Source organism: Eubalaena glacialis, chromosome 14 (genome assembly GCF_028564815.1).
Source record: "Eubalaena glacialis isolate mEubGla1 chromosome 14, mEubGla1.1.hap2.+ XY, whole genome shotgun sequence".
Taxonomy (NCBI): domain Eukaryota; kingdom Metazoa; phylum Chordata; class Mammalia; order Artiodactyla; family Balaenidae; genus Eubalaena; species Eubalaena glacialis.
The window spans coordinates 38,230,741-38,257,380 of record NC_083729.1 but is presented as its reverse complement, the minus strand read 5'-3'; the positions used below and the strand labels follow the sequence as shown (position 1 = coordinate 38,257,380).

Sequence of the window (26,640 nt, the reverse complement as noted above, 5' to 3'; positions counted from 1 at the left end):
CTTAGATCCAAATATCTTACAATTTAGCGGGTGAAACAGTTGCATCTATATTAAAAATTTTTGTTCTCATGGAATGTAAATTAGTTTGAAGTCAATAGGGAAAATGGCCTTGCTATGTTTTAGGTGGGTAGATAGTACTTTATTTAGTACATTTAGAGATTCAATGGTTCTTGAGCATCTCAAGGATTTCGAGTCTTACACTGGCCACCATAATGGAGAAAGAAAAGAACTTGCTTCAAGTTGGTGGTAGTATATGGATGTCTTTAAGAGTTCTAGATTTGGAGTAAGGCAGATCACTGGGTTTGAATCCCAGATCTGCAATTTAATAGTTGATGTGACTTTGGAAGAGTTATTTAACTTATCTATACCTTGGCCTTCTCATTTCATAAAAAGAGGATAATAGCAACATCTCACTGAGCTGATATGAGTTAAGTACACAAATACATGTAAAAACATTAATTTAGCGCCTGGCACGTGGTAGATGAGGAATGACTGTAGGTTATTACTATTATTATTACAGTAATACATACCAATGAATAGCATACAAAGAGCTGTTTGCTTTGGAGCAATAAAATAAATAACCTCCAAGAAAATCCAAAACATGTTTTCATTACTCCCAAACTCTACTGCATTAGTCTCAGGCTGGTGTTCAGACTATTCCAGGCTGTGATTCTAAACCCATGAATTTCTTAGAATTCAGCACTTAAGATCCAAAGGTAAACAACAGACTGGGCAAGGTTCTAGAGAGAAAAGGCAGTTTTTGCCATGGAGTCTGGTTTATACTTAGCAGTTACAAATTTCCCTTGACATCTTTTAGTGGGAGTGGCTTTCTTGCAAAATTCCAAGGGAAATATGTTCTGGACAATCTTACTTGCCTTTGGAGTAGGTCACCACCTACATTAATTTTGGAGGATACTGCCCTAGCTTTTATTTTCCCCAGATGTCTGATGTCTAAAACCTCACCAGGTTATTTACTTTAGCTTAGTAATCTTTTTTCTTCCCCAGTTGAAAGACAATTCTCCCTGGTAGAGGAGAGGGGAATCAAGGTCCAACACTACGCTGGCCAGGCCCTACTCTTGTTCTCACTGGTAATGTGGCTACTCCCATGTACAACCTAGCCCTTGAACCTAGACTGTCTTGCCTGGGTCTCTGTCTCCTGTGGCTGTATCTAGTCCCCAGTCTTGTTTGAAAATTCCTTCAGGACAGGAATTTTGTCAAAAGATTTTGTAGCATATTGGTTAAACTTGACGCACCCGTACCTTAAACCTATGTAGCACAATTCGACATCAAAAGTAGGTTAATGATAAATTGTAAATTGTTGTTGTTGATTATTATGACCTGGTTTCACTTCCCCATATCCTGAACTATAATGTGTTCTCTAGAATTCTTTCAGAACTAGAAATTGTGGAGCAGACTGTGATTGCAGCACAGAGTTCCATATCTACTGGAACCATTGCAAAACGCAACATAAGGCTGCAAATTAAGAAAGAAAAAACAAATCCCTAATCAATCTCAAAAATGGATCCTTATCACCAAGGATCTTAGATATAGACGAAGAGACCTTAATAAGGTTAAGGAGTCCTGTTTTCCTTCCCATTGCAAAAATTAGCCAATAAAATTTATGTTCATTGTGGGTGAATCTGTAGCACCCAAAGGGTCATTTCAATAGCTTGCTCAGCTCTTCAGCATTTAATAAGAGTTCCTGGAAATGATTCAGTAGCATGGAAAGCTGCTCTTTAGAGTCTTCTAAGACGAATCCATGGGGTTTTGATTTGCTAAATTCTAATCTAGACTAACAGCAGCCTTATTTCCCTAATTTTACAATCTAATTTCTTTGGCGCTTAGAGTTTAATGTACTCTGTAAAAAACACAACACCAAAAAACAAGTCATTTTTCATTTCTAATGAGAACTGATTTTGAGAAAATATATTAAAGGGAAAGTGAGAGAAGAATTCTTGGGGAGCCCTTTATAATAGCTTTTAAGTTCCGTTAGTGAAAAAAAAGTGGGGCTTAGAGTATGGAAGTGGGGTTAAGATACTTGGCCTCATCAAAGTAATAAGCAGGAGCTATTTTTATGTTTTGTGGGAAGGGAAATGGAACTACTGGATATGGAGGATAGCTCACCTAGGTTACTAGGTGATCAGGACTTAAGACACAGCACTTTTCAAGAATCTAAAAACGAAATGGATTTTTCCATTCTTGCCCCAAAAGGTTAGGTAACTGGGACCTGCATTTGCCTCAAGTAAATTAATTCAGTGAATATTCACCCTTAATATGTGCGGGGTACCTTATCAGATAGGGAGTGAGATGGAGGGGTAGGCGGTGAAAATAAATCCAAAGACATAAAGTATTCGCCCAGAGCACGAGGCAGTTCCTGAGAAAACCGGGTTTCCCAATCAGTGTGCTTGGCAGTGTACCAAGCTGCCTGAGATTCCTTTTTTTTTTTTTCTTTTGTCCTACCTGGTCATGTGGAGATCTTTCTTGTGATTTGGGGTGTTTGAGCTATTTTGCCAGCGTTCAGCAGGTATTCTGTGAGAATTGTTCCAGATGCAGATGTATTTTTGATGTACCTGTGAGAGGAGGTGATCTCCCCTGTCCTTCTATTCCGACATCTTGATGGGAGCCTCCCCCAAGCTGCCTGAGAGACCAACGTAAGACAGTAATGACTCTAGGGCTAAACTCTCCCATAAACCTCAATGGCTGCGTGAGGGCTTAACAGAAAAGGCAAAACTGGGATAGTTCCATAAGCCTAGAGCAAACCCTTATCTCATGGTTTAGGAAACACCCTTAGGGAAGTTAATTACTGACATTTAAAACTGACGTTAGAAAGAATAAAGCTTGTTTTTCATTTGTCCACATTTGCAAATTACAAATAATGCAATAAACAGAAACATTCTTGATTAAACTTAAAAGAGAAGAAAATACAAGCAAAGCGGATTAACAGAAGATAAAGAAATAAAAACAGGGAAGCGGTCGACCTTTGCAAGAACCTCACGACAACCTCCGCCGGATGTGGGTAAATGGAGCTCCGCCCCCAGCCGACGAGCGGGTCCCGCGGGATCCTCGCTCCAGTTCCGCCTCCGCTTGGCTCGGCTCCACCCCGCTCCGGGAGCTGCGCGCCTATGAGGCGAGTCAGGGAAAAGCCAGGCGGGACTTCCGGCGTTTGAAAAACTTCCGGCGGGAACCGGAAGATGTGGTTGCACACACAGAATCCTGGGCCTTCTGACACGCCGGGTGGGAAGGTGAGCTGAGCGTCCGCCTTGGCGGTCTTCCTGCGGACTCGCGGGAGCCCGGCGCCCGGGCTCCGGTATTTTTGGGGCCATTAAGAAAGTTCTGAGCGCTCATTTGGGAAATAACATCCCTTTTTAAAGTGAGAAGCTTCATTACATTGTACTGTCTGCAGTCTGTATCTCATACCGTACCCTCGAAAACCCCTCCTACCTGCCGCGTTGTCACCTGGCGCGTCTTCTCAGACAAGCTCTTAGCGCTTAGGGGCAGACGTGGGAAAGCCCGGGCAGACCTAGATTGTTTTCAAACCTCAAATGATCGGAGATGGGGGAGGAAGCGCCCTTTTCACTATCAGATGATGGCCCTGGCAGAATCAGCTGCATCCTCAGTAGTGTGCCTGGCGCGTAGGAGGTACTGAATAACTGTTGAGGAAAGGAACGAATGGGAACACTCCAGGCAACTCTTCTCGAGCCTCCCATTCGCCAGCATGTCATAAATATAATGTGTGTGCAATGGGAAACGAGCCTAGGCTTTGTGTTTGGGGCTCTGGGTTCTGGTCCTTATGCCACATAGATCTTCCCTTTGAGTAAACCGTATCACTTCACTGCATCTTAGGCTTCTTATTCATAAAAGAGAATAGCAGGACTGTATGATTTCTGAGGCTCTTTCCAGCTCTAGTATTTTATTTTTATTACTTAGTTAGGGATCTGTGCTGACATTCCAAGGACTTTTGTTGGTACACAGGGAAACTTCTTTAGGTGCCTCTTAAAAAGTTGTTCCCCCCGTTTTCCTTTAAGTTATCTAATTGTTGTTTTTACAGTTTTTTTTTGTTTTGTTTTTTGTTTTTTGTTTTTTGTTTTTACAGTTTTAATGTAATATTTGTGTGTGTGCAGGTCTTTCCAGCCCCTCCCCCGCTTTTCACTTGCCCTGGCTTGGTGCCTCCTCTCAGTAACATCATAGCAACCTCCAAGTTATTGATTGTGAGTCGGCTTTCGTACCCACAGAGATAAGAGAGCTTGGAGGAGTGAAAATCTCAAGCCACTAACAATAGGGATGTTCTCTTGTACCATCACTTTTTCAAGAAAGCAATGAGTGCCGTGTGTAATGTTGCCTAATAGTGCTGGGGAAAAAAATGTATATTCCTGTGTAGAGACTATTTTTATATATATATATTCTTATGTTCATTTAAAAATAGTTATAGAGCAGCTATTAAGTGCCAGGCTCCGTGTGATACAGAAGTGAAAAAGACAAATGTGGTTTCTTCAGACTTTATGGTGCTTACCGCCATGAAGTAAACGTGGGGAATGCAGACAATAAACAAGGATAATTATAGATTATGTTACATAGTACTGTATAAAGGAAATAAATAGGGTCCTATAATAATATTTTATCTGAGAAATGCATGTTAGGCCTAAAATATTGAGCTCTAAGCACTGAGAAGGAGCCAGCCTATTGATGAGCAGGGGGAATAGTGCTCCCGGCAGAGGGAACCTGGGGTGGGGAAGGATCACGCTTGTTACACGGACTGAAAGAATGTTGTGACTATGGCTAAGGAGCTACAGGGAGTGGTAAATGTGGTTAGAAAGGTAGGCAGTGGTCACTTCTTCAAGGCGTTCTAGAAGGCTATGGTAAAAAATATGATTTGACTCTAAGTGGAGGATGGAATAGGAAGTCATTGAATGGTTTTAAAGCATTTTCTAAATGTTCGATTGAACGGATTTGTGGAGGATGGGTTTTAGGAGCAGGAGTGGAAGCAGGGAGGCCAGTTAAGAGGCTATTACAGTACTCCAGGTGAGAAGCGTTTGGGACTGAAGCCTCACTGGAGATCATCAAGATTTAAGATACATTTTGGAGGCAGAATTTATGTGACTTACTTACAGACTGGATGTGGGAGATGAAAGAAATAACAGATTTGCAAGGTTTTGGTTTAGCAAGTGAAACTTTAGAGGATGATGGTTATGTTCAGTATCTTGATTGTGGAGATAAGTATACATATGTCAAAACTTATCGAATCTGTACACTTTAAACACGAACAATTTATTGTATGTCAGTTATAGCTCAATGAAGCTGTTAAAATTTTTCCAACGTTCTGACTTAGCAAAGAACCATTCATCTTAGGTGGATGGTGGTGCCATTTACAAAGATGGGAAAGACTGAGGTCCGAATGGGTTTTAGGACAAGGAATGGTTATCAGGAGTTCCATTGTGGATATGTTAAATTTTGGATAACTGTGAAGCATCTAAATAGTTTCATAGGCAGGCAGTTTATTATGTAAATCTGAATCTCAGAGGTGAAATTTGTGATGGAGGTATTAGGTTTGTTAGTAAGTAGGTGATACAAGTATTTAAAACCATGAAAATGGATTAAATTTTGGTTAATCTACAAATCCTATGATAGGAAATAAGAGAACATGGGAGGATTGGAGATGGACAAACAGTTCCCAGAACATTGGTGGTAAAACTGGAGTATGGATACCCCTGGGAGTATACATACCCCTGGGAGTATACCTAGATAGGTACACAGTTTTTAAGAAAGAATTTCTAAGTCCTTACCTTCTGTATATACTCTTTCCAAAACTGATTTGCCTGTAATAGGCCTATGTGTTCATGCATATTCTCCTTTCCCACCTCCTTTTTCAAATTCATATTTTTTTTCTACTTGTCAAAAGACAAGTTCATCTCTTTTAATGGCAGCATTGCCTCCAGGGTGCCTGATAAAGGAGCATTTGGAAATATTTGTTTTAGGAAAGTCTTCTCCAGTGGTTAATTAAAATTTTATGAGCTTCCCAAGGATTTGTCTATTCCTATTTATAACGCATTTCTGTTAAAGCTGAAGTGTGGAGTTAGAATTGGTGCATGGTGGTCTCTGTGGGAAAGTTCTGAATTCAGGTATAATGTAGAAGGGGGTGATGGGAGTGGATGATCTGGTTGGGTTGTTTGTCGAGGAGCTTAGCACCTTCAGCTTTTTATTCTTGGGCTGGTCAGATTCTCCAAAGAAGAATCTTCCCATGCTCCTCCCTAAAGGGTAGGAATCTGACTGGCAGCCTTTTTAGGAGCATAATGGGTAGGAATCTGACTGGCAGCTTTTTTAGGAGCATAGTGGGGGAAGGGGGCCGGGAGTCTCTGTTTAATGTTCAGCCTGTATGGTTCCCATGTCCACAACTGTACTTCATGTCCTCTAGTCTAGAGACTTGTTTTACCTTCTCCAGAGAATAACCTCCAGACTTTTTCCTGGGGCAGTTGTTAATAGCACGAAGTGGAGTAGGGCATCTAGAGATACTCCTTTGCTTCAGACAGCTTACACCCAGCCCTGACTCCCTTTACCCTTAGTTCCAAGGTATCAGGTACCATGTCCTGTGATTTTTTTTTGGAGGATACTGCAGAGTAAATTGGTTTGGTTCTGAAATGCTCCCACTGCTGACTTGGGGTTTTAATTTTTATATAGTAAAATTTGCTAATCTTTTTGGCTTTTGGAATTTCGAGTCATGCCTAGGAAAACCTTAATTCTCCCACCTCCACTCAGAATTGTCAAAACAGTCTTCTTTGCCTTTTGTAGTACTGTAGTTTTATTTGGTACATTTAAATCATTAGTCAGTGTGGAATATATTTTAGTTCATGGTGTGGCAGCAAGTATTAAACACTTCTTTTCCTCCAGAGGGATAGCTGATTGTCTTAATACCGCTTATTCAATAATTCATTTCTGGACTTCCCTGGTGGCACAGTGGTTAAGAATCGCCTGCCAATGCAGGGGACACCAGTTCGATCCCTGGTCCGGGAAGATCCCACATTCCCTGGAGCAACTAAGCCTGTGCACCGCAACTACTGAGCCTGCGCTCTAGAGCCCGTGAGCCACAACTACTGAGCCCACGCGCCACAACTACTGAAGCCTGTGCGCCTAGAGCCCGTGCTCTGCAACAAGAGAAGCCATCGCGATGAGAAGCCTGCGCGCCACAACGAGAAGCCCATGCACTGCAACGAAGAGTAGCCCCCACTCGCCGCAACTAGAGAAAGCCTGCGCGCAGCAACAGAGACCCAACACAACCAAAAATAAATGAATAAATAAAATTGAAATGCCACCCCATCATACACTGATTTCCTCTGTTTCTGTTTTTGTTTCATTGTGGTAAAATACGTACAACACAGAAATCACAAATTATCCGTTCCTTTATGATCAGTATCTAGGAGCACTTATTTGAGGAATGATGACCTTGATAAACATAAAATTCAGAAAAGGTGGTGAAGGAAAAGATGCAAGAATATCCTGTCTACTTCTTTTGTTGTCCTGGTTCCCTCTGGGCACTCTCCTGTCCAGTAGTTCTGCACCCACTGGACTGAGTTGAGCTATAGCTGCCAGGGAGGGGTACATGTTCCCTTTTGTGACAACCACTTTGGTATTTCTGTGAGGTGTTTGTTCCTTCTCCAAGTGGAAGTTAGAACGGAGGCATTATAACATATGACTGGTTTAGGAACTTGTTTAAAGGTTTACAAGCATGTCAGAGTCTAATGTAGTTTTTATGGTTTGACATACAGTCTTTAGGTAATAAAATTTATCAGCTAAAGTAAATTTGTTTACTTTCTGTATTGTGTGATGTCTCTGGTTATTTGAGTCCTTTTTTTTTTTTAGAGCTGGGCCTTTGAATTTGGGAAATATTTTCTAGTGGCATCTGTGATTAATTATTTTACTTAAAAATTGTGAACTTTTATTATAAGGGACTAGATTATCTTGTTTTAGGAATAGCCTGGCTGCTTATTCAGTCAATCAGCATCGCTTATTTGACTGCCAGCTTTGTAGATGGGCCTCTACTTATACTGTAAGAAGATAAAGAAGAAGGAAGATATTTCTTGTCTTTGAGATAGAGTTTAATAAAGGACTTTATAATTTGCTGTCTGATAAATTATCAAATAATACTTGCAGTATACGCAAGCATATAATTCTAAAAAATGAAGAATTCTCACCCTGCAGGAACTTATATGTTTCCAGAGATGGCCCATCCTCATCAGGCTTTTGAAACCATGGGAAGACTGTTAGCTGCCCTTATAATTGGCAGCCACATAGGAGGGGAAACAAGTGTTTAGGCTTGTGAATGATTGTCATTTTTCCCCCCTATGGCATTTTCTAGCAGCAGAGGTATTGGAGTGTTAGTTTTGAATCGCACATCATTTTGTAGACAAAATAAGTGATCAGTGATTTAAATCATACTGATTTCATGTTGTATTTCTTCTTTCAGATGTCATCATTGCCAAGAAGAGCAAAAGTAAAGGTCCAGACTGTGGTATCCAAAGATGAATTCTCTTCCTTCTCTGAGTTGTAAGCATATTGGTTTCATATGGGGTGGGAGAATGATGTGTATTTTAAGGAGATGCATTCTGTCATTTACTAACTTATGAAGTCATTTGTGTTGAAGAAGGCTGTGTCTTTTTCATTCATTTATGTAACAAATATTTATTGAACTCATGCTGTGTCCCAGGCTGTGTTTAGGTGTTGGTGATAAACTATTGAACAAGGAGAAAGTGACCAACTAAATATAAAATATATACACTAGAATATAAGGTCCATGAGGTCAGTGGAGTTTTTTTTATTGCTTTAGAGCACAGTTTCTCAACTTCAGCACTATTGACCAGATAATTCTTTGGTACGGGGACTGTTCTTTACATTGTAGGATGTTTAGTACCATCCCTGGTCTCTACCCATTAGTTGCCAATAGCATCCCCTCCCCCACCTCAGTTGGGACAATCAAAAATGTCTTTAGACATTGTTTAAAAATGGAAAACCTCACTATGACTATGGTGTGACATGACCCACTTATTACTTAAGGTAATACATGATTTCCTGTGTTTTGAGTGTACGGGTGTGTGTATTGGTTAGGTGAGAGGAGAACAGAGGGAGACCTGTGATTTATAATGTATTGGAGGGTATTTCTGGTCAACTCTCTTGTTTCAGTTCTTAGCAATATCTCTTCATATTCTGTGTTCACATCACTCCATTTTATATTAAACACCTCTACCTTATTCTTTTTTCAAGAAGCAGATATCTCTTTTTCACCTTTAACATTTGGCTTCATTTTTTCTGGAAATTTTCCTATCATTTTACTTTTAGATCATCTGCCTCTGAAGATGACAAGGAGGATAGTGCCTGGGAGCCCCAAAAGAAAGTCCCCAGAAGCCGTAAGCTGCCTGTTTCCAAGGAATCCAAACCGAAGAGGGCGCCACGGGTGAAGAAGAACACCCTACAGACCAAAGATGGCTCAGAAGGTGTGGCTGTTAAGGAAGAGCTGGTAGGTGCTTTAGCTGGATAGAGGGAACACTGCCGTGCCTTCCTAATTAGTGATGCTACTTTCTCCTTACATGGACTAGGACAAAGCAGGTAAATGGCAAAAACTGCAGGGCAATGGTGCCTTCTGCCAGGGGCCTTAATAGTATTTACCATCAGATCCACCGTGTTGGAGCAGAAGGAATATTTATCAACTGGCACATATGTATATCTTGCTGTAAGCAAACACTGTAGCTACACCAGTCTGGATTAAAAAAACCAACAACAATAAATTATTGGCTCTGTTGCAGTACCAAAAGGATTATGCATTTCCAAAATCATTCACTGTGGTATTCCTTTACATAACAGCTTCCCTAGTTCATTTAAAAGAATACTCTTTTGACATGCAGTGGATGCCTGACTTCCCAGGGACTCATTTATTGTGTATAGAGGGGACATTACATTGTACCTTGCTGTGCCCTTGGGTAGGGCATTTGAATCGATCTTTTCTCCTATCAGCCGGCACCTCTGTTTCTTCATCTTTGCATGCAAGCTTTTCACTGAACACACTTTTAGTGGGTGGGTGGGTAGGCTTTACCTACAGCTGAGAAAGTATGGACTTGTTGGCAGAATTTGGAGGTTTTTCATTAAGCTTGGCATAGCTGCACTTAAGAGTAGCTTGACTGCCTAATTAGGAAATATCTCTTAGTTCCGGGGTTCTTTGTATTGGGGTCACAGACCCTTTGAGAATTGGATTATAGTTATGAACCTTCTCTTCAGTAAAATGTACACATAAGTTTTAAAGTATGGTTCAAGAGCATACAGCTTAAGAACCCTTGTCATGGTGACTTCTTGATCCTTCCCATGGTGCTTGGTATATGTATATTTCTTTTAAAGGGAAAAAGAGAATTCACATGGAAAATCTCTCACTTAAGAGATATTCCACAAGTTTTCTGGCTCAATCAAAGCACATGGAGCATGTTAGACTATTTCATTTCATTGGTTTGGCATCTTGTTCTTGTGTAACCACCACCGAACAAAATAACTGAAAACCCTAATTAGGTGGAGCTAGAATTGGTTTTGGGTGGAGATGGAATTGGTAGCCTCTTAATAATTTTAAAATCTATTGTTAGCAAACATTGTAGACAAAATCCATCATTACTCAGTCTCTTCCTCTCCATGTTGCTGTAATTTGCCAATCCACTGGCCATTCCTCTTCATTCTTTGAAGACTTTAGCTCCTGCTTTGTATCTTCCTCTCTGCATCTTCTGTCACTATTCTCAGTGATACCCCCCTCCACTTGGATGAGCCTTCTAATACCCTGTGTTCCTGGTTCTTTAACCTCCCCACCTCCAGTGCCTTTTTCTTCTTCTCTGCCTTCACCACACCTCTCGTGAGCTCAGCCTGAATCTTGTCATGACCAGAAGCTGTGCTACTGCTGACATTTCTTTTCCACTTATCTCACTTTTGTACCATCAGCTCACCATTTCCTGTTTTTCCAGCTTACTTGCTCAGGTGCCCTTACTGACGCAATTTTGCAAATTTGTCACAACTTCTCATCAGTAGTTCTCAGCCTAGGGAACTTGAAAAAAAAAAAAACCAATGCCTAGGCCCCTTTTCCAAACAAATTAAATCTGGAAAGAATTCTGGAGGTAGGCCTTGGCACCAGTGGTATTATTTTCTTAAAGCTCCTCATGTGATTTTTATGTACAGCCAGAGTTGAGATCCATTACCTAATTCTTTGACTCTAGGGCTCTGTCACTGTCCATCAGCCCTTTTCTTTTCCTACCTAATCTAGCCTAGATTACATAATCATTTTTTATTGAATGGTCTCACCATTTTGCCCTTCTTTTATTCGATCCTACATGGCTGATTAAACCCCAGCACTGGGTGAGCCATAGCCTCTCCTGCCTGCACTGAGCAGCTAACCATTGCGGGAAGCAGTCTCACCAGTGACCTAATTTGTTTTGCTTTAGATTCATAATCTCAGACCTCAAAATTGCATCAGAAATACCTGGTAACCTCATTATTTTTCTTCAGCAGGTTTGTTTTTCCACCTTTTTCTCTTTTCTTAAACTTCCTAAATTCCTTTCTGTTCTCTCACTCAGCTGATGACATTGCCTTTTATTTATTTGAGAATATATGAAGTTTCCAGTTTTCTCAACGACCAAGCTATCTATATTTGTGTTCACCTTCTGTCCTATTGCCATGGAGGAAATGTCATTCCTCCTACCAAGGATTGGTTCGCCGCTTGGGCCTAAGATCTCATCCACTCTTGTGCAAGGTCTCTGTTCCCTCTGTCATCTCCTTTCTTTTCTCTTGTCAACTTTTCTTCCTCAATTGCTACAGGGTATAAAATGCTCTTTTACATCTAACTTTTAAGAAGCCTTCCCTTGACTCCATATCCCTTTCCAGCTATCTGTCAACTCACACAATACAACACAAGGTCAAGGCCAAGGCCTGCTGATTGATTCAACTGGTAAAGATATTTACAATAAGCCACTTTTTTGATTTAGACAGTTTATGACTTTCAGAGATAGCAAAAAGAAGAATGGTCAGATTCTTCCTGGAGTTCTGGGTTTAGTTATAGGCTACATAATTACCATTTGAAGTGTTAAGAGTGATTTAAAAACCCATGAAGGCAAAAGATAATGAACTGTGATTTTTCAGCGTGTCAAAGATTCAGATTAACTATAGGGAGGAAAAATATTTTCATGGCTTATTAAACTTGAGTATGTCACTGAAGAAGGCTGTAGAATCTTAGAAGCTTTAAAAATGGAGAGTTATTTCCATATTTTTGTTTGTTTATTTATTTACTTTATTTTTGGCTGCATTGAGTCTTCGTTGCTGCACACAGGCTTTCTCTAGTTGCAGCGAGCGAGGCTACTCTTTGTTGTGGTGTGCAGGCTTCTCATTGCAGTGGCTTCTCTTGCTGCGGAGCACGGGCTCTCGGCGCATGAGCTTCAGTAGTTGTGGCTCATGGGCCCTAGGGCGCAGGCTCAGTAGTTGTGGCGCATGGGCTTAGTTGCTCCGCGGCATGTGGGCTCTTCCCAGACCAGGGCTCGAACCTGTGTCCCCTGCATTGGCAGGTGGATTCTCAACCACTGCACCACCAGGGAAGCCCTTTCCATATGTTTTTGATCTGTGTTTTGATCTAAACATGTTTGGATTCACTTTTCTCAAAATTTTTGGTCTTTGGACTCCTTTACACTTTTAGAACTTACTGAGGACCCCAAGGAACTTTTGCTTAGGTGGGTTATATCTGTAGATATTTACCATATTAGAAATTAAAAATGAGAAAATATTCATCAATTTAAAACTAATAATAATCCTATTACATGTTAATGCAAATAACATGTTTTAATGAAAAATAAGTATATATTTCCCCAAACAACAAAAAAATTAATGATGAGAATGACGTTGTTTTACTTTTTGCAAATGTCTTTAATGTCTGATTTACTAGAAGATATTTGAAATAAAAAAGAGATCCCAGCCTCCACACAGATGTGTATTTGGAAAAGGGAATGGTGTTTTAATAGCCTTTTCAGATAATTATAGGTATTATTTTATACTATACCAAAACTCAGTAAGTGGTAGTTTAAAAGGTTTCATTGTGGAATCTGTAACCATACTATATTCTATTACATTAAAATCCATTGGTCTGTGTTGTTTGAGTGGGTCTTTTACCTATGCATGATTTTGTAACATTATGTGTTGGTCATTTGGAAAATACTGGTTCACTAATTGATTTACTGTGAGACAACCACTGCACGTCAGTATGCATTGGCCTGCAGCAGAAGTGCTTTATGTGTACATTTGTGCTTTATGTACATTTCAGTACAGACTATGAAAAAAGTGTGCTTTCAAGGATTGAAATTTTAAAAATTAAAAACTTTTACTGCTTCATTCTTAAGTGAAGCTGACATTGTTTTATTGCAAGTGTGTGACAGTGAAGGGAACAGTGATTGCTAGTACAGCTTGGTGCCACTGCCTTGTTTTTTTGCTACCATTGCTCTTGCACCATCAGTGAAATGTCAAACAGTGCCTTGGCATTATTATGAAAATAGTTGTGACCTTGCAGACCCCCTGAAAGGGTCTCAGGGGTCTATGAACAACACTGAGAAACCCTAGGTAAATTTTGCCTGAAGACTCCAGAGAAGATACCTTTAAGTGTCTAATTTTTGACTGCTGGCTTTTCTTTTTTTCCTCTTACTTTAAACCCCCCACCTTTAGTCATTTTACTTTTTCTTTATTTCTTCATCTACTTCCTTTTCCCTCTCCTGAGAGGTAGTCTGGGTGTGGTAGTCATGGTAATGTTGGTGGTAACAGCAGATTTTTGATTGCTTACCGTTAGCCAGGCGACATGTTCAGCACTGCATTTGCGTGATATTACTTAATCTTCACAACAATCCCTTGAGGCAGGTGCTGTAATTATCCTGATTTTATAGACCAGAAAGCCAAGGGGAGAGATGTTAAGTGACTTGCTCATGAATCACAGGTAGTAATGGAACTGGGTTTCTAAGTCAAGAACATGATTTTGTCAGCATTTCAGGAACCAATATATCTCTCGTGGGTGTTTTTACATCAGCCATGCTCATAAGAGTGGTGTATAAAACCAGAGTGCTGGTTTAATAATTAATAGTTTGATATAACCGTCGCAAGGAGTTAAATTCTTATGACTAGCACTGTCTCTCGTTGGAGGCTGAAGTAAGTAGGGAATTAAATAATAATAAGAAATTTACTTGATGAGCAGGGGCTCAGAATAGGAGAATTAGAGAAATATTCATTTGGGTTTATTGAATGCCTTCTGTGGTCAAGGTACTGTGCTTGTCACAATGAGAACTGAATGTTTTAACTGCATGATCTAAGGTAGTCTGATGTATCCATCTCACAGGAGGGCTGTCTTAACCATTGGGAGCAGATTACTCAGAATCTGTTTGCTAACCTTTCCTCTTCTTTGTATGTTACTTAGAATGCTGATCCTATTTGCTTTCTACAGTTCTCCTTTTTCTGTTCCTCTAGGGCTGACAACTCTCTGTATGATTGACACATTCTTTAGCTATGTCAATTAATTTGATCAGGTTATTATCAACTCTTATGGACTTGAGGAGGCATTCTATTTTTATACCTCTGTTCTTATCTATTATGTTCCAATTAAAAATGTAATACTTGGAGGGCTATTTAATGTATTATATATCATTTCCAGGTTAGGTGGTGATGGGTGGGCATTAGGATGGAGGGGGTGTGCTCTTTATTATAGTTACCAGTATTTTCAGTAGTCAGTAATTATGGAAAATTATCTGATAGGAGAGAAAATTCAATACTGACTGAAATTTAGTTTGGGAGCAGTTCTTTTGTTTGAGTTTGTGCCATCTACATCACTTAGGTAACTAAAAACAGGCTAGCTTGTGAAATTGTGAACTCCATGGGGCAGGGTCTGTATCTTATTTACTACTCTAGTCTCAAAATGAGTGCCAGATGTCATTGCTTCACACCTGAGTTGTCACCTGGGGGGAGGGGTGGGTGGTGCAGAGAGTAGCCCTTGGACACCTGCATGTACTGCTGTGCAGCCTCTTACTAAGGAAAAATGCCTGGTACTACCCTGCTGTCCTGCCATGTTTTCTGTTCTCTTTCTGCATAAACTGGTGGCAGGTGTAGCATGTTGAGTTTTATGAACCTGTGAGTGTTACTCTTCTCCCTCCAAAGTGTTGACTTTTGATTGCAAGTTTTAAATCTTGGTTTTTCTGCCAGGTGTACACCTATTCTCCACTTATTTAAAAAAATTAAACCTTCACCTGCAGTTGTGAAAAATAATACAGAGATATCATGTACCCTTTATCACATTTCCCCCTATGGTCACATCATGTAAAACTATAGTTAAATATCACAGCCAGGATATTGACATTGATAAAATCCACTGATCTTATTTAGATTTCTCCAGTTTTATTTGTATTCATTTATATGTGTGTATGTATATGTGTATATTTAGTTTTACGCAATTTTACAATATGTGTAGGTCTGTGTGTCCACCACACAGGACAGTCCTATCACAAGGATCCCTAGTATTGCCCTTTTATTGTCATACCCACCTCCCTCCCAACCTCCACCCCCATCTCTGACCCCCAATAACCACTAATTTTTTCAGGAATATTGTATAAATACAATCATATAGTATGTAACTTTTTGAGATTGGCGTTTTCCCTCCAGTCAACATAATTTCCTTGAGATTCTTCCAAATTATTGTGTATGTCTACAATTTGTGCCTTTTCATTGCTGAATAATATTCCAGAGCCATTGGTTTTTATCACCTAATTCTTGTGTGATCTCTTCATGATTTGATAGAATAGCTCTGTGCCTATTGCTGATGTTGATTTGGAAGACAGAAAAAATAAATTGGAGTCTGTGCAGACTCTGAAAACAGCAAAGATGAAACGGAAAAATTCAGCTCAGTCACCTTCAGCTCGGAGGACCAAAAAGCTGAAAGCTGATGAAGAAACCAACAAAGCCAGCAGCTTAGAGAGTGGGAGTAACAGCACAGAGACACCGTCCACAAGCGCCACGTGGGAAGGTGGGTGCAAGAAGGAGGAGAGTGAAGACGACTTCACATGCAGTCAGTCCCCTTTGAAGAAAGTGAAGACAGAAATGTGTCCTCAGGGGCAGCCTGTCAGGTTTCCAGCAAATGCCAACAATATTAAGGAGGAGGTGGAAATGAACTGGGACATAGTACAGGTATGTGCAGCCTCTCTCTGTCACTTCAGTTTGTTTGATTCCTTTCTTTTTGACTGGGATGGGGCTAGGGAAGGGCTGGGAGTTTTCAGTTCTCTTTTCACTTTTGCCAGTGGTCTCTGGAGGCTTTGCCCACTGGTTCCTTTCCTGGGTACGTGGTTTGGTATTATTGCTTATTGTCATCAGTTCTTTAGCTAAAAGCTGTGACCTCAGGCAAGGTAGATCTCCGCCATGGTGTTCTAGTGAACATGTCCTATATAGACAGATTGCATCAACAGATTGGGCCCTCCTAAGTCCCTTGTTAAGTTTTTGCTTTGCACTTGGATTGTATTGCCTATAAAAGCAGTGCAAGTGATTAAGTCATTGACCATTAGTACATCTGTTTAACTCTTAGTGTAATGTTGTAATAGACTATGAACAAGGCCTAGTAATTTCTTAAAAGAAAATTTTATCCAAATTCTAACTTGAGCTGCCATAATTATATTTCTTACTACAGGAGAAATTGGATTTCTCCCAGTTTCTTTGGCTGGCTTTGGGGATGGTAGAGAAGACCTGAAGAGTGACTCTTAAACAGTGATTCTCAACCTTTTGTCTGCCCCAACACACTCTGGGAACGGTTCAAACTTATTCATAGCAGTGCCCCTCAGTGTAAATGGGGATAACCTCCCTCCTTATTGTCTGTCCCATGGTGATTTGATGTGTACTCCTTCCTCTGCTGTGAATTACTGCTCTAGAGCTTGGTGCCTCTGCTGGGTAATACTACTTCTCAGTTTGGGATTGTCTGTGTGTTACCTTTTTTTCAGAGGAACTTCTTTTTATCCATGCTGCCTTTTCTATTACCTATTAGTTGAACATCACCAGTAATTTTTAATTATGATTTTTTCTTCTCTATGACTTATTAAGGAATAGAATGTTGCCCCACAGCTTTCTTCTCATTCTTGTTCCTGAACAGTTCAGAGTTTCCTGGAGAAACAGTATAATTAAGCTCCTTTCTATGCCTTCTTTTTCTTTTTTCATTTAGGCCTACAAAGAATTGTTTTAAAAGGTTGGTTCATGGCAGCCTGAATCAGATTCACCCTGAAGGCTTTCTTAACAGGCAGACTCCTTGGTTCCAGTCCAGACCTACAGGGACAGGTGGACGTGTCCCACTTCCCTTCTCTTCTCCTTTACTTTTAAGCTTACTTCTGCTGTTGACATAGATCTACCTTTAGTAGTTGACCCTGAGCAGGAGGGAGGGAGAGAGGAAGGTTTCAAAGCCCAGGAAATCTCTTGAACTGTGGAAATAAGTTTTACAAAAGGAAGTCAAGGGCTGCTTATTCTATGAAACTTTGCTTCACACCCCTATCTCCTAATCTGTGTAACAGAGAAAGAGATGAAAATGACCCTACCTTTGCCAGCTGTCTCTTGGTTACAGGTAATAGAAACCTGCTTCTAATGAGCTTAAGAAGAAAAGAGTTTATTACCAAGGACCAGGGCCCTTTCAAAGATGCAAGGGACAAAGTGTGATCTAGTCTCCTAAAGGCCTTGAACCAAAAATTGGAAAACTGAGGACTTGAGGAAGTCATTTTCTCAGTTTTGTCTCTTTCAGGGGTTTCATGATCACCCATTTTTGCCCCTTCTCTGTTTGTCTGAGTTGTTATTTCCTCTCAACAGACCAGATTTCCCTGCTTCTTCACTGAAGGTGGAAGATGACAGCTCCACAATTCATTTACCATTAGTTTTAGCTTGTGAGGAGGGAAAAGTGTACGGAGAGAACAGGTTCCCAACTGCCAGAGGGTGAGTGGCAGAAGAAGAGCAGCCAGGAGTAAAAGCTTCATTTGTAAATCGGTAGCAGCAGTGTCCATGGTTGTGTTGTTTCAATATCAAATGGAAGCAAGTTTTCAGGTCCTAGAACTATTTTTATGGCCTTTGGCCATATTATTTGGGTAATATGGGTGTGCTTGTCTTTCTTTTCAATTCCAAGCATTTTTTTCTCCTCCTCCTTATTGGAAGTGATTTTTGACAGCTCAAACAAGCCTGTACTCAGAATGTGGCACTCCTTGCTTGTGAGTTGGGAGAAGTGGTTGCCTCAGCTGCCAACCTCGCTGAGCACCCTGAGGACAACTAGTATGCTCAGCATTTTCTAGATCAGTTTAGGGAAATTGCCTGGGGAACTTTAGGTGTGATTTACATGTTTGGGTTTTAAAAAAATTTAACCAGATACAGTCATCCTTGTCTAACCTTGAGTTACTTTTACAGACAAGTCTTTTAGTGTATGTGGACTTCCTGTCCTATACTTTTTATTCTCTATAAGCAGGAGAGAGAATCATTCTGTCTTAGCACTGCATTCCTGCTTCCAAACATGTTTGAGAATAGTGGCAGGTGTTAGGGGGAAAGGGGCTGAGAAGAGTGAGAGTCAGCAATGCCAAGTCAGACAATCAGGAAGGCTTTGAACATTTGAGTGAGGACCAGAGTCAGTGAAATGCCTGTGGTATGCATTTTATCTGTCACAAAATGAAATGTATGTCCAAGTTCTTTGGGGAAGTCCTAACAAGTTCCTAGTTAGTAAGAAATAGTCAATGGAAATTAATTGTATAGGAATTATTATTACTAATTGAACATGAGGGAAATGTCATTTATATTTCCTTCATTTTGTGTGCTGTTCCCCATGGACCCTGCCCACCATGACACTTTGATCCTCTAACTGTTTTTTCCCTTCAAGGTGTGTTTCTCATTTCTGAAAAGTCCACAGCTTTTTCAGGAATATCACTGTCTTGTTTGGGGAGGGAAAACTACGTTGTCAATAAATAAAATGTCAAGGGAGTTTACAGGGGGGGTTGACTCAACAGCTGAAATCAAGTAATGAGCAGATCAGTCATTGAGTGGCTTGATATTAAGTATAGGATTTACAGGGGGGGTTGACTCAACAGCTGAAATCAAGTAATGAGCAGATCAGTCATTGAGTGGCTTGATATTAAGTATAGGATAAAGTTCAGACTTTTTTTAGAATTCATCTAGCTCCATCCACTTTTCCATTTCTCACTCATCTCAATACACCTTGTACATTTTAGCATTACTGAACATAGAAATTTTTTAAAATGTGCAGTGGTTCCTCATCAGTGGCTTTTGATATGCTCTTCTCTCTTCCTAGAATTCCTGCCCTCATTTGGCTGCCTGAGATACTTTCATTCCCTTGTTGCTTTTCCATTTCTGCAGAGGTAGATGTTTCTTCCTCCCACGTGCTCTCAAAGAGCCTGTATATGCTTCTGTCAGAGTACAGATCACACTGTATTTTAACTGTGTACTTGACCATCTTTCTTCTTTCTAGCTTATAAGCTTCTTGGCAAGAGGGACTTGGTTTTTTACATTTTGTTTATTACTGGCTTGGTATGGTTATTGGCATATAATATGAGCTAAAATAAATGTTTGACTAAATTAAGACAGAAGAAATTGGATGATTTGGAGGCCCCAAAGTTGTGACTGCTTGTATGTAGTTTTATTATCCTTAATTTCAAGAAGCAAATTTTCATAAGCAGCAGTATACACTCTCTTAACACATATGATGCTTCTGGATTTGTCAGGACCTGGTACACTTCAGATGCGGGTCTGGAGTCTTAGCTGTCTTGTGCCCCTTTTAGTTAACAATCACTGAACTAGTTTAGGATAGTGGGAGCCCATGGGTTCTAACAATCACTCAGTTCCAAAATAATGAGCATTTTTGTCATTTTCGTGTCGTATGTCCGTCTTTCAGAATCTGGTCTTTCAAGGGCCGGCTGAAATGCTGCCCCTGCAGCAAGCCTTCCTTGATTACACCAGGGAGATCGTTCTCTTCTCTGAAAACGTTACACCACTTATTCCCTGGCATATTCTGTTTTATTTGTACTTATTTATATTAATGTTTTATCTTCCGTTCTAGATTGCTTATTCCGTGAGGACAGTGAAATTTGGGAGCAAGCTTGGGAAAGGATTTTAAAACTATGCTACAATGGTTGGACTTTTACTAGTAGTTAGGAAAGAGTCATTGAAGCTTATGTTCAAAAGAAGAAAAAGAGGAAAACAATAAGGGACTTATTATAAATGTGTCTTAGAAGTATAATCAGTAGTAATGCAGAAAGGTTGGGTGGAATGCATAGAGAACAAAAAAAATGCTCTGTGGTTTAGATAAAAGAAGATTATAGAAAGGGAGCTTGAGGGGAAAGAACAGACATTTTAGAAGTTCAGTTTGCTTCCTTGGTGACAGATTAGAAGAGCGAGATAGAGAACACACAGTGAAACTGAGGACATTGATTAGAATGCTTTTGGTTGCAATAAGAGAAAACCTGTCTTGAACTAGCTTAAGCAATAAAGGAGATTTACTGACTTAGGTAACAGGAAAGTTACCTAAGTGTACTGCAACAGTCTCTCCACAATTCTCTTAGCACTGCCATCCAACTTTAAGATTCTACTTGTATAAACCATATTTCTCCCGAGGAAGAAATTGTACCTGGGTCCAGAGTTCTAAGCCAGATCTTGAGCTTCCTGCTGACTGGACTCATCTCTCTGTCCAAACTCTGGCTGTTGTAATTCTAAAACAACTGGTTACTGAACAAAATGCTGTGGAGGTGGAGTTGAGGTCAAGTGTTCTTCAGCCACAAAGCTGCTACATAATGGGGAGGTATTGTTGGGGGAGATAACCACAATATCCCCGAAGGTTTCTGTGGTAGGAGATAATGTTAACTGGAATAGGAAACAGGAAGAGGTATAGGTTTGGGAGAGAAAATACTAATGAACATGATTTTGTAGGGGTCAGGGATGATACCAAGCAAGAGGAGCATTTCTGCATGATGGAGCAGCCTCATGAAGGCCTCTGAAGAGGGAAGCAACTGAGCTAGTTCTAGGAAGTGAACATTGTTCTAGGAGCAGCCCATTGGGGCTGGCTTCTAATGAGGGGAAGACTGGATAAGATGAGGCTGGAGAGGGAGGCCCATGTTTTTTGGGTCATGGTAAGGACTTTGGATTCTAAATGCTATGGGAAATCATTGAAAGGTTTTGACTAGTCAGGTGACATGATCCAATATAGATTTTGGAAAGATAATTCTTGTTTTATGGAAATTGACATAGATGAGATTGCTATGGATGCGAGAAGAATAGTAAAAGGCAGTTGCAGTAATCCTGGCTTGAACTGGACTGGGCTACAGGGCAGAAATGAAGAGCAGTAATAGACTAAAGAAATATTTTGCCACTAGAGTTGATTGATACTTATGATAGAGTAGATTTAAGAGTTAAAGGAGTCAAAAGAGTTGAAGACTCTTAGTTTCAGGCCTGAACTGGTATTTGAATGGACATAATAAGGGGAAAACTGGAAGAGGAAGAAGTTTGAGATGGAAATCACTTTTGCGAATGCAAAGTTTGAGATACCTAATAGGATTTCAAGAGGTAGGTCAGGTAGCTGGCTAAATGAGTCCAGAGCTCATGCAGAAGAGAGCTAGGGCTGGAGACGTAAAGCTGGCATTCTCAGAATGGGTGATAAGATGTAGGCCTTAGGATATACAGTGCACAGAGGAATGAGGGTATCCTCAATAGTCTCTGGAGCTCAGCCATTTATTTCATCTGTAGTTTTGAAACTCAGTCTATTTTATATATTGACTTGATTTTGTTAAGCAGTTGACCATGTTAATGCTTTAATAATTTTTGAATTTTTTCTTACATTTTTGGCATATCTTGAGCATCAAGATTGAAATAATAATAAAGCTTATGCCTTTCATGCTTTACTTTAAAAAAATTGGCTTAGGTTTTGAGAACAGTTACTGAAATTGCATTTTATTCTTTCTCTTCTCCAGGCTGACTTCTCTAAACTTTTCTGCTTACATGTACATTTTTGCTGAAACCTGTAGACTTGTTTTTTAAAAAATAATTATTTTGAATATGTAGCATATGGGAATGATACAAAATTCCAAAGACATAGAAGGATCTTCCTGCCCTAGCTCTAAGCCAACCAGTTACCTTTCCCCAAAATAAGCCATGTTCCAAGTTCTTGTAATTCATTCCATATCCGTTCATATAAGAGTAAGTTGAGTGGTATTCTGCTCCACGGGCATATCATAATTTATTTACCAATTCCCCATTGTAGACTGTTTTTTGCTGACTTCTACCATACTGGAAAAAATTCTTCAAAAAATATCACTGTAAATAATATCATTTTCCAGAGGTATGACTATATCAGAACAAATTTCCAGAAGTGTAATTGGTGGGTCATAGAGTTTATGCATTGTAAATTTTGATAGATATTGCCAAACTGTTCTTCCTCCAGAGGTTTTACCATTGTACTTTCTCACTAGCAGTAGTTGAAAGTGCCTTTTCCCATCACTTATGCCAGCACAGTGAGTTACCATCTCCTTGATCTTTGGTGCCAATCTGAGAGATGAAAAATGCATATCTCATTTGAGCCCTGTAGAATTCGGGTAATGCAGAGTGGTTTCGATTGGATTTTATTGAGTGAGTGAAATGACTATTCTATGATTGTCAATATATATATATATTTCATACAATTTCCTTTTCTTTTTTTAAAACCACAGCAGTTTGTTTCTAAGTGGCTGGAGAACATTATTTAATTGCTGTATTTTAAACCATATGTTATAATACAGATGTTTAATTTTCAGAGTTTTAAGTCACTAAATATTAATTTACAGGTTTTATCTGAGAGAACTGATATTGAACTTTGGGTTTGTGCCAACATTATTCGTCTCTTTAATGATGATAACACAATTCCCTTCATTATACGTTATCGAAAAGAGCTTATTAATAACCTTGATGCTGATTCCTTGAGAGAAGTTCAACAAACTCTAGAGGAGCTACGGTAAGAAACCTGGGAAGGGATGAGCTTTGTGTAAGGGGGAAGAGGGTGTGTGAGCCAATGAGGCGAAACAGTGAGGAAGTGAGTGATAGTATATTTCGACAGTTCCAATATTTTGTTTTCTTGATTTATTGTAGTCTGGATATAGTCCCCTTCTGACAGAGGAAGCCAGCTCCAGTTTACTTATTTAGGGGTGTGCAGAGTCCCTCTGCTGGTGTGTTCATGCATAGCTTGGGCATGTATCTGCAAAAGATGGTTTGTATTATTAAGAGTCTGTGCCTGTGAGTTTGAATGTCATCTTCTCTCATAGAAATGATTTTGCATAATGGCAAAATTAGAACTACCAGCAGGTAACTCAGAAAAATACATTTTAGTCTAAATCTTCAATAGCTTACATAAAACTGTCCTCTTAATACTGTGAAGTCCCTAAATGGAGAGTTCTTTGGCTGTATAGAGTTTGGTAGGAAGTATGTATATTTCCTTTTTCTATTCTTTTATAGGGCATGGTAATTTAATGTTAGTGGATTGTGAGTTTTGTATGGTTATAGAATGGAAAGCACTCTTTAAAAAAATTATTCCTCTGGATTTATTGTAATAACTCAGAAATAAGCATATAAAGACTATAAAACTAACTGTATCAGTAGAGTTTATTAAAACAGTCTTTACCATTCATTTATTTATTGCATGTCTCCTACATGCCAAGTGCTGTGTTGTTGCTATGTGTGTTCTTCAACAAGGATATGATTTAAATTGGATATAATCTTACCATCAAGCCATTCTAAAAGCACTAAGGGTTATTTTTAGAACAAGCCTAATAAGCCTCTGTGATTTTGGAGGAACTTGCCTCTCACTAACATTTCTACCCCTTTTGTTGAATTCCTTTTAGTGCCAGGAAGATTTAAATGCTAATATGTGGAAAGTTATATTTCATCAAGAGGCAAAATCAATTAGCCAACCCAGAAATATAAATGACTAGTTATTCAAGTGGTTTCAGATTCAGATCACCCAGGGCCAGGCTAGTATAATCAAGCACAAAGGGACGCAAACTGGAGATCACAAGTCCTGTCTAAGAGGGGCAGCTGCTACTCATCTCCATCAGATTATAACATGTGGGGTTCTCTACCCAGATTGCTGTATCTTCCTATATTTGATAAACTGATAATCTGAATTTTTATGTAAAAAAATTTTGAGGTCAAACAAAATCATCTACAGGCCACATCTAGAAGTCCAGCAATTTGCAAATTCAGAAGTAAGCTTTCTGTTTGGTTGAAGGCAAAATAATGAAGAAAATCTTAAGGGTTTTGGGATCTGAAATTGGGGAAAGTGTCACAAACAAGCAAGAATAGTTTACTTAAAAAAATTAAAGGTATTCTACCAATTTTTGATTGGGTGGGGGACAAATAGGAGCTTTATGTCAAGATTAATATTATTATTTTCTTTTTCTCTAAAAACACACTTTAGCTGCAACAGAGTTCATTCTCTGGGTATCTATTAATAGAGGAATACATTAAATATTAGTAGAGGACTATTTCTCCAAGTAAGTGGTGGCATTGACTAGGACTTAGAAGATCTTTTTATATCGTGCAGAGATTTCTTTTTGGTAATGAGGTATGGTCTCTATTTTTCTTGAGCTCAGCTTTTTCTATAACTAGAGCATTGGTTTTCACCCTGTTAATTGCTACTCATAAATGAGTAGTGAAACTAATTTAGTAGGTCATTACCACTTTAACAAAAATGAAATAGAGAATAGAAAATATGAGTGCAGTTTCTGTGGTAAAGGTAAATATTGTTTCATGAAACTATCATATGTTTATATAACTGTTTATTAAATATGAAATTATGTATGTGTATATACTGGGTTGCAAGGTAAAATATATTTCTTACTGAGGGTCACTTAGAAAAGTGAGTTAAAAAATGATTATGATTATGGATAGTAAGAAACTTCCTGTATTTTCTCTAAAGATGCCTTTCCTCTCCCTTATATGCAAGCCAGTAGGTCATTGGCCTTTTGTCGAAATGACCCTGGTAGGCTTCAGCCTCTGAAAACAGTCTTGTGCTACCAGGAATGTAGAAGACACAGAGGTGTGATCTAAGGACTGCATATTCTTCCTCATTAACTTATAATCTTCTGCCTTTCTTTTTTTTCATAAGTAGATTTAGTTTTCTATCAGTCATTTTTAGTAATTTATATTATCATCTCTCTAACTTTTGCCCATCATTTTAGCAATACCATTATTAGGCAGAAATTATAAATAGTAACAGGTGATGAAATAGGATGAAAGGCTGTACTAATAATACATTCTAAAGTATCAAGGTTTTGAAAATCGAGGAGAGACTGAAATACTGTTTCAGCTTGAAGGAGACTGTAGACACATAGCAATTACATAAAACCCATTCTTAGCTGAATTCACTATCAAGGACATGTATAGGAACAATTGATGAAACTTAAATGAGGTCTGAGGGTTAGAATATATCAATATTATATCAATATTAAAAGCAATTTTAATTACCTGCTTTTGATGGTTATAGGAGAAGATTCTTGTTTATAGAAAATACATACTAAAGTACTTGGGGATGATGGTAACTTATTCTCAAATGGTTCAGAGGGGGAAAAAAGTTATTTTTACCTGACCTACAACTTTTCTGTAAGTTTGATATAGCTTCAAAAAGAAAGTTTTAACATATAGGTCTTGTATATTATAAAAGTTTCTATTTTCAGGGCTGTTGCAAAGAAGGCTTATAACACAATCCAAAAAATTAAGAAGGAGGGGAAGATGTCTGAGTGCTTGTTAAAAGCCTTGCTGAACTGTAAAACTTTTGAAGAACTAGAACACGTGGTAAGGAATCCTTTTTATCTTTTAATGTAATACTTACCTGAGTATATTATGATTTGGGTCTTATAGTTAAAGAGCTGGAAATAAAAAGCTAAAGTCATCAGCCACCATCATTATTTAATTCAACAAAATATTCTTTATTCAGTAAATATCTGTTAAGCGCTTTTTTGCGATAGGCATTTGCATTTATTGGGTTGGCCAAAAGATTCGATCGGTTTTTCCCATAAGATGGCTCTAGTAGCACTTAGTTGTCTTTAACTTCATTCAGAACAATTTTGTTAGATTGTATGTGACAGCTGTCAGATCAGCGTGCATTTAAAAAAAGGACTTATCAAAATTGGTGAATTTTTGTGTAGTCATTTTAATATTAAAGATGGAAGGAAAAAAGCAACATTTTCAACATGTTATGCTTTATTATTTCAAGAAAGGTAAAAATGCAACTGAAATGCAAAAAAAGATTTGTGCAGCATATGGAGAAGGTGCTGTGACTGATCAAACGTGTCAAAAGTGGTTTGCGAAGTTTTGTGCTAGAAATTTCTCGCTGGACAATGCTCCACAGTCGGGTAGACCAGTTGAAGTTGATAGCGATCAAATCGAGGCATTCATTGAGAACAGTCAACATTATACCACGCGGGAGATAGCCAACATACTCAAAATATCCAAATCAAGCGTTGAAAATCATTTGCACCACTTTGGTTATGTTAATTGCTTTGATGTTTGGGTTCCACATAAGTTAAGCGAAAAAAACCTTCTTGACCGCACTTCCACATGTGATTCTCTACTTAAACGTAA

The 26,640-nt window shown here is 39.1% G+C and overlaps 1 protein-coding gene across 1 annotated transcript in view; it reads left to right on the top strand.

Moving 5' to 3' along the window:
• Positions 1–3,189: 3,189 nt before the first annotated feature.
• Positions 3,190–26,640, top strand: part of SRBD1 (S1 RNA binding domain 1) — a 228,118-nt gene continuing 204,667 nt past the window's right edge. Inside the window, exons 1-6 of the mRNA XM_061210587.1 lie at positions 3,190–3,242; positions 8,456–8,535; positions 9,325–9,502; positions 15,820–16,206; positions 22,851–23,017; positions 25,734–25,851. Coding sequence (XP_061066570.1) covers positions 3,192–3,242; positions 8,456–8,535; positions 9,325–9,502; positions 15,820–16,206; positions 22,851–23,017; positions 25,734–25,851 — 981 coding nt within the window. The 5' untranslated portion in view covers positions 3,190–3,191. The remainder of the gene's footprint in view (positions 3,243–8,455; positions 8,536–9,324; positions 9,503–15,819; positions 16,207–22,850; positions 23,018–25,733; positions 25,852–26,640) is intronic.